Source organism: Pantherophis guttatus, chromosome 10, assembly GCF_059756535.1.
Source record: "Pantherophis guttatus breed Tessera chromosome 10, ASM5975653v1, whole genome shotgun sequence".
Classification (NCBI taxonomy): Eukaryota; Metazoa; Chordata; class Lepidosauria; order Squamata; family Colubridae; genus Pantherophis; species Pantherophis guttatus.
Window position 1 is genome coordinate 27,374,268 of NC_142072.1, and position 8,543 is coordinate 27,382,810.

The following is an 8,543-nucleotide window of genomic DNA, read 5'->3' on the forward strand; positions in this document are numbered from 1 at the left end:
TGGTGTTTATAATGGAGCAACCGGAAACAACAGGAGCCAAACTTTTAGAGAGGATAGAGGAATATGGAAGAGTTGCAGGGCTTAAAATTAACAAACAAAAAACTAAAGTATTAACAAAGAACTTGACAAAGGTACAAGAGATACAACTAGAAGACAAATTAGGAATACAAATTGTAAAGAGAATAAAGTATTTAGGAATCTGGCTTACGGCCAAAGCAATAACAATTAGAGAAGACAATTACAATAAATTAATGAAACAAATTAGAAAAGACCTGGAAACGTGGAATAAATTACAACTGTCATTCCTAGGGAAAATTGCATCCATAAAAATGAACATACTCCCTAGATTACTCTACCTTTTCCAAGTAGCCCCAATCTGGCCAGGAAAGAATTTCTTTAAGGACCTCACTAAAATAACAAACAAATTTATTTGGAATGGGAAAAGGGCCAGAATTAAAATAAAATGTATGCAAGATACCCGAGAAAAAGGAGGCCTGGGCCTACCGGACTGGGAGCTATATTATAAAGCAGCGTCGCTAAACTGGATAAGGGACTGGATAGATCTTAAGAATAAAAGAATGTTATCACTAGAAGGCTTTGATTTACAACGCGGATGGCATGCCTTTCTCTGGGAGGGAAAAGATAAGCACCATGGGTATTTTCAGCAACATATCATTAGAGAAGCATTGTACAAATCATGGCAAGAGGTTAGGAAACACTACACCAAGATCCCACGATGGCTATCGACAATGGAAGCACAAATATACCCCAATGCCATGGATATAGCGAAAATGAGGACTTATAAAGAACTACTGAACAGCGAAGGAGAATTACAAACAAGACAAGAATTACAAAATCAGGGTATAGACATTGATTGGTGGCCATACATGCAAATAGAATCAAGATACAAAACGGATCGGGCACAATTTGGATTCCAAAATGAACCAAATGAATTGGATAAAATATTACAAAGTCCAGATGAGAAAATGATTACCAAAATTTATAAGTACCTACTACAATACAAATTGGAAGAGGAGGTTGTCAAAGAAAGCATGATAACATGGGCTCAAAACATAGGATATACTATTGAATTGGATAAGTGGGAGAATTTGTGGAAGATAAACCTTAAGATGACACTGTCCATACCCTACAAAGAAAACCTTTACAAAATGTTCTACCGATGGCACCTCCCACCGGCGCGTTTAGCCAAGATGTTCCCAAATACATCTTCGATGTGTTGGAAATGTAAATCACAGAAAGGGACATACTACCATCTCTGGTGGCTATGCCGAAGGGCAAAACAATACTGGCAACAAATTAAAACAATGATTGAAGAAATTACGAAACAAAAACTTGAAATGAGACCGGAAACCTTTTTATTGGGAATCATCACAGCAAATTATACCAAAGAAATAAAATATCTAATCATTCATATCCTCACAGCAGCACGTATACTCTTTGCCCAGCATTGGAAATCTGAACAGTTACCTACAGAAGACAAAATAATAACTAAAATTACAGAATGTGCAGAATTAGATAAGCTTACAAAAGAAATACAAGAGAAGGATGATACTGATTATTATTTAGTATGGCAAAAATGGTACGGCTGGCTGGAGGCAAAAATAGGAATACAAAGATAGTTTATGACTAATCAATAGAAATGTATAGAAGTAAATAAGGAATCAATTATATATATATATATATAACCGTGTAAATAGATGAATATAGACATTAATATAAATACAAAAATGGAAAATACTCCACCGTTATAGTAACTTCTAAGAGTCAGTCATTGGACTGAATCGATGTTTGTTAGTTTTGTATGTTATTTTATGTATCTATGTTGGTTTTGTTTTTTCTTTTTATTATTAATAAAAATTAAAAAAAAAAAAAAAAAGACAACCTTGTTTCATTGCAGTGCTCACTCGTGTAAATTTTTGTAATCAAAATCTGATTAAAGTTATTTCTCTCCCAGAGCTGACTTGACTCTCCTAGATGTATTATTTCATCTTGGTATCTATCATATAGTTGGTTAGAGTTCACATAATATACTAACTAAGCCAAAACTAAAATTATATTGGAGTCCCATAACAAACTGATTGTTCTAGGACAGCCTTATTTTTTCAGCTGTTACACCCAGGGCATTTCAGGCAAATGAGGTTATGGTTGTTTTATTTTCTTTACACACACACACACACACACACACCCCAATATGATAGTACCAAAAATAATCTGGTCCTGCAACAAAAAACAAATAAGAAAAATCTGAGCCCCCCCCTCCCCCCAAATCCACTCCAAATTTAGGAGAGTGACTGGTGACTGTGTTTCTTGCTAGTGGATGACTGAGGGTGGAAGGGAAAAGGAGGGCAGGGAATCTACCACTTGTCGCCCTGAAATTGACCCACATTAAAAACTATGGGGCCACCTGGCTGCCTACCCTCTTTGTGAGGTGCAGTAAAGCTCAGTACAATTTACATAAGCACCCATGCTAATTCAGAAGATGGGAAGAAAACATAAAAATGGCCACCTTGCCAGGGTACAAACTTACTCTTTGCCAAGGACATCATTAGTTCATTACTAAAGGGGCTCAAAAATGGCTTTAAGTGTCCCAGGGTGGAAGTGGTGTTTCCATGTAATAGCAATAGCACTTAGACTTACATACCGCTTCACAGTGCTTTACAGCCCTCTCTAAGCGGTTTACAGAGTCAGCATACCATCCACGATAATCTGGGTTCTCATTTTACCCACCTCGGAAGGATGGAAGGCTGAGTCAACCTTGAGCCTGGTGAGATTTGATCTGCCAAACTGCTGGCAGCCGGTGATGAAGAAGTAGCTTGCAGTACTGCACTCTAACCACTGCGCCACCAAGATTCTTACTGGCCTAATGCTGGCCTAAGACATCTCATGCAGACAATCTTGGTTTCCAGGAGGAGGGGTCAGGTGGGGCTGCCTAAAGTGATCCAGCCGATCTGCTGTGCATCCATGGCCATGGATTCTGCCTGAGTTTTGCAATGCTGCTGAGTCGCAGAAAAGACTAAGGGCTGGCTTCTGCAATCATCATCTGAAGCTGTCTGCTGTGCATACCAATATCTACTGCTCCTCTGAAAACCAGTTCCATCTATGTCGCACTATACAGAAGACAGTTGCGGGGGGAGGAGGTTGTTGTGTAAGTAGGCCAGAGGATAGGCAGAGCCTTCCTCCATGTTTACATTTATATGGGTGCAAGGGAGACTGCTTCTGGCCCAGTCAGCGTAAATGGATAAATGCTCTGGTTGCCAACAGAAAGGCCAAAGCAGAAATAATAAGAGTTGGAAGGGATCTTGGAGGTCTAGTCCAACCCACTGCTCAAGGCAGGAGACCCTATGTCATTTCAGACAAATGGCTGTCTAATCTCTTATTGAAAACCTCCAGTGATGGAGCACCCACAACTTCAGGAGGGAAGTCGTTCCATTGGTTAATAGTTTTTTAACTGTCAAATTTCTCATTTCCAAGTTGAATTTCCCTTTGCTTCTATCCATTGCTTCTTGTCCTGCCCTCAGGTGTTTTGGAGAATAGGTGACTTCCCCACTTCTGTGTCACACCTGCCCCAACTTGGATTCTTAGGAAAGAAAAACCCTCTGTTAAGGATTTTCTTGGCTCATAACCGATGTTGTGGGTTATTGAGCAGAGTACCCTTTGAGTAAACGCATGAAAAGCAACTGGGAGTGGTTGTGAACAATCACAGTCAACATACAAACACACTGAATTGTTGTAGTCTTTTACTTTTAGAAAAAGTAAAGCAAAGTCCAAAAACAATCCAAGTCAAACACAGATGTGAGCTAAAAGATAAATCCAGGGATATTTCAAGTACAAAGTCTTCTTACCAGTTGTAATCATTCAAAATAAAAGTTGTTCTTGAGTTTCAAAACAAGTTCAATATCAAAACATTCAATAAATAGTAGAAAGCAACATGTAGTTATGATCAAACAGTGATCATGGAGAGATCACGTAGAGAGTTACAGCAAATAAGCAGGTAAAATGGTGTAGTGTCCACACAAGCCATGATCCTGACTTCCCTTAAGTACATTGGCTACAGAGCTTAGCCAATCAGGATACAGGATGATGCAATACAGTCTTAAAGCAATATAATACCTTTCTGACTGCAAACATACACTGTCGGTTTATATATTGCCTGACCAACTAGTTAGAGAAATAACCATTTCCTAACACCCTCAACTCCATTTGTTCGAAAGGAATACTTTTACTAAAAGCCAAGTGGTTACATACAACAAAGCCAGATCTGAAAGTTTGCATTCAAAGGTTTCTGAGTTAACTTTCCATTTCTGTTCCTCCCCCGTTATCTCCCAGTGGAGGGATTCAGTCTGTTTGCACTGGTTCCATTCCATTCGTTGTCAAAGTTCAGACGGATGCCCTAATTAAATCATGAGTCTCGAACCAAGCTTCAAAAGAAATCCAGTTATTTATTAGGAGCTTCATGTCTGCACGTTCCCAAGGGAAGCCACCTCTGACCCTAGGTAATTTACGCTCCAATTATGACCCCGTTTCTCCCCTCCCCCCAGGGTGTGTCTTCAATCACATGTAGGTAGCCCTGGGATACAGGCTTGAGAGAGAGAAGCCTGGAATGTGCATCTGTCTTTGGCTGATGTGCCATTTCACCGTTTCCCATCCTCCCTGGCCTACGGCAACTAGAGAGCAGGCCAGGGATGCTTTGTGAGTTGACATTCGTAACTCGCGAACCGGTAGCGGAAATTTTGAGTAGTTTGGAGAACCGGTAGTAAAAATTCTGACCAGCCCCGCCCCCATCTATTCTCTGCTTCCCGAGTCCCAGCTAATCAGGAGGGAATGGAGATTTTGCAGTATCCTTCCCCTGCCACGCCCACCAAGCCAGGCCACGCCCACAGAACCGGTAGTAGAAAAAATTGAAACCCACCACTGGTTCTAACTGTAAAACTTGAACTGGATTTTGCTGCACATGAAACCACTTCAGAAATCACTGACCAGGCGCCCCCCCCACACACACACACCTTCGGCCCCATCCCGCACAGGACTCGGAAGAGAGAGTTCAGTCCGCGCGTTAGCGATGAAGCGGCCGCCACCGGCTGAGCCGGGCTGCTGTGAGGCGGATAAAGGGGGAGGCAGCTGCAGGCGGCAAGCTCCTCTTCCGGGGCCGAACATCCGGTCCGGCCATTCGTGCTCTCTCCACGCAGCCCAGCCAATGGCATGGCTCCAACACGGGAGGACGGACTCTGGCCGGCCAATGGCAGCGCGGCTCTGGGGGGCGGGGCCTCGCTGCGCGGGCGACCGGGCTCTTTCGTCCCTGAGGCGAAGGCGGCGGGCCTGCCTTCCGAGGCGAGCGGGGCAGGTAGGCGGCGGAGGGAGCGCTAGAAAGCGGGGGCCTGGATGCGGGCCGCGGCGTCTTCCGGCTGAGCCATGGAGATCAGCCACTCGGTGAAGGAGCGCACCATCGCGGAGAACAGCCTGGTGCTGCTCCTGCAGGGCCTGCACAGCCGCGTCACCACCGTGGAGCTGCGCGACGAGAGCGTGGCCGTGGGCCGCGTCGTCAACGTGGACGCCTTCATGAACGTCCGCCTGGGCGAGGCCACCTTCACCGACCGCCACGGCCGCGCCCGCCGCCTGCAGGACCTCTTCATCACCGGCAGGAACGTCCGCTACGTCCACATCCCCGACGAGGTGGACATCCGGGCCACGATCGAGCAGCAGCTGCAGCTCATCCACCGCGTCCGCACCTTCGGCGGCCGAGGCAAGGGCAGGACCGAGTTCCTTCGGCCGACGCCGGCGGGCAAGTGAGCGGTCCGGGGGCCACGCGGCAAGACCCGTCGCTCGCTTGGGAAGGCCGAGGCTGCTTCCCCCGCTCGGCCCGACCGAGCAGCTCCCACTCCGCTTCAAAGGGGAATCCTTCCTTTGGCAGGATATATAGACCCCTGTCTACCAACAAGAACCGTATTCTCAGCGGCTTTTCTATTCACATTCTGTCTCCACCCTGAACTGCTTTTCCCCGCTCAAGAATAAACTTTTAAGCCTTAAAATTCAGACTGCAGGGTGGACCTCTTTGAATCCCCCGTTGAAGCTCTGTATGGTGGATGCTTTTGTTTTACAGTAATTTCTAGTCAGTCAGAAATGAAAACTGATTTTGCACCTAATGGGTTGGATTTTCTGGAGGTTTTTTTGTGTTAATTTGTTCCGCTTACAAAATAAGTAAAGGATGGTAAGCAAAATGTCTCTTTTATCTGGGGAAAACCTAGACACACAAAAATGAAACAGCCCAGAATTCCAGGGCTGGTTGTTCTTCACATTGCTTCTAATCCCCTTTATGGTCCCTGGCCTGTAAAAAACTGCCTAAAAATAATATGGCTCTGTCAACAAATCCATGTCCTGTTCCTGCATGATGTTTGAAGGCTAGGTTTATGCAACGCACTGGTCCTAGCAAAAACGGATGGTAGTGGGTGACCGTAGTTCAGTATGTGACAGGAATACCATTCTATTAGGCCATAATTTTGATTGATTTGTTGGACTGTTATACTTTGTTAACTTGAGTTAGGCTTTGTTGCATTGTGTCAACTAAACTACAGCATGTGCTCTGGTAGTAGGTTGCTGGAGGAAATAGGGAGGTGGAAATTTTGCTGGCAAACTATGAGTCACATTGAAACTTGCTTGATTTAGAACTGCCTGCAACTGTGCCTAGGTGCCCCTGCATACCTACACTGCAAAGGGGTTGATGTATAAGCATAGGTTGCAGATGGCTACATTGTGCATAACTCCCCCTCCCAGGTGACACTGGTCACATTGTCCAATGAAGATGGAAGGCAGGCTCTTCTCCACTTTCAACAGCCACCTTTTTCAATGACCTTGGTTCCCACAGAAAGCATTTTGTTTTGATTGGAGCCGGGCTATCTACTTTCCCCCCCTTCCCCCTCTTGGGCTTCATGGCAACTATGAGGCAGCACAAGAGGCAGCCAGGTTCGCTTCAGAGTTGACAATCTGTTTGATCTTCTTCCACTAGGTGCAGAGTTTGTCTCACAGTCAGTGTACTTAAAGTCCCCCATTACTATTGTGATATTCTTCCTACATGCCTTAGTTAGCTGACTAGCAAAAAGCTCATTTATTTCCTCTGGTTGGTTGGGTGGCCATCTTCAGATGGTTTTTGTCATTGTTCTGCTGTATTTTTGTAGAGATATACAGGTAGTACTTCTTACAACAGTTCATTTAGTGACCATTCAAATTTACAATGGCACTGAAAAAAGTGACATGACCATTTTTTCAGTTACAACCTTTGTAGCATCCCCATGATCATGTGATCAAAATTTAGAGGCTTGGCAGCTGGTTCATACTTATGACCATTGCTGTGTCCCAAGGTCATGTGATCATCTTTTGCAACCTACAACAAGCAAACTCAGTGGGGAAGCCAGATTCACTTAACTGGGTTACTAAATTATCAAATTCACAACTGTGACAAGAAAGGTCATAAAATAGGGCAAAGCTCACTTTACAAATGTCTCACTTGACAACAGAAATTATGGGCTCAATTGTGGTCATAAGTCGAGGCTACCTGTAGTTATTTCTTATACATAGTGCAACTCCACCTCTTTTATTAGGTCTGTTTCTTTTAATCAATTTAAATCCCTCTGCCTAGTCCATTCATGGGTTTTATTCCACCAGGTTTCCCTAATAAATAAATAAAATAAATAACTTCATTGTCATTGTACGTGTATACACAGTATACCCATACAATGAAATTCACTTAACACCCAAAGACCAGGTCCAACACACACAACAATCCCCAAACACACTCCCATCCACCACAATTCTCCACCCCTAAACCACCCAAACATCCACACAACAGATCAAGTAATGCTGTCCAACAGCTCACTGATGGTGGTCCTTTACTTCATTGTTGAGTGCAATTATAGCTCTGGGATAAAAACTATTCAGGAAATGCGTGATCCGAGTTTTAATTGTTCTTCTGCCAGAAGGCAACAGTCCAAAAAGATTGTAAGCAGGATGGGAAGAGTCTCTGAGAATGTTATGCAACTTTCTCAAACAGCGAGATTTGAAGATGTCATCCAGAGCTGGTAGCTGGAGCCCAATGATATTCTGGGCAGTTTTAATGATTCTCTGTAGAGCATTTTTGTCTGCTACAGAACTGCTCCCATACCATGCAAGAATGTCGTATGTCAGGACACTCTCAATGGTGCTGCGATAGTAAGACAGAAGTAGTTGCTGAGATAGATTTACCTTCCTGAGCATTCTCAGGAAGTACAGCTTCTTCTGTGCCTTCTTCACAAGCATGTTAACATTCATAGTCCATGAGAGGTTCTTCGAGATATAAATGCCCAGAAATTTAAAACTACCCACCTCTCCACTTCCTCACTAGTGGCAACAATACCATATCTGCCCTCATGTACTTGGATTTCTAATTCACCCTGTTTATTTCTCATACTTTGTGCATTGGTGTATAGGCATCTGAGCCCTTTTTGACTGACCCTGTGTTTATTTTCTATATAACCTGTTTTGTGTCTGAGTGT

At 43.8% G+C, this 8,543-nt stretch overlaps 1 protein-coding gene across 1 annotated transcript; it reads left to right on the forward strand.

Annotated features, from left to right (window-relative positions):
• The first annotated feature begins 5,271 nt into the window (after positions 1-5,271).
• LSM10 (LSM10, U7 small nuclear RNA associated) lies at positions 5,272-6,236 on the forward strand. The gene has a single exon (XM_034413308.3). It carries the CDS (start codon positions 5,431-5,433, stop codon positions 5,806-5,808), a length of 378 nt encoding a protein of 125 aa, XP_034269199.1. The 5' UTR covers positions 5,272-5,430; the 3' UTR covers positions 5,809-6,236.
• Positions 6,237-8,543: the final 2,307 nt, after the last annotated feature.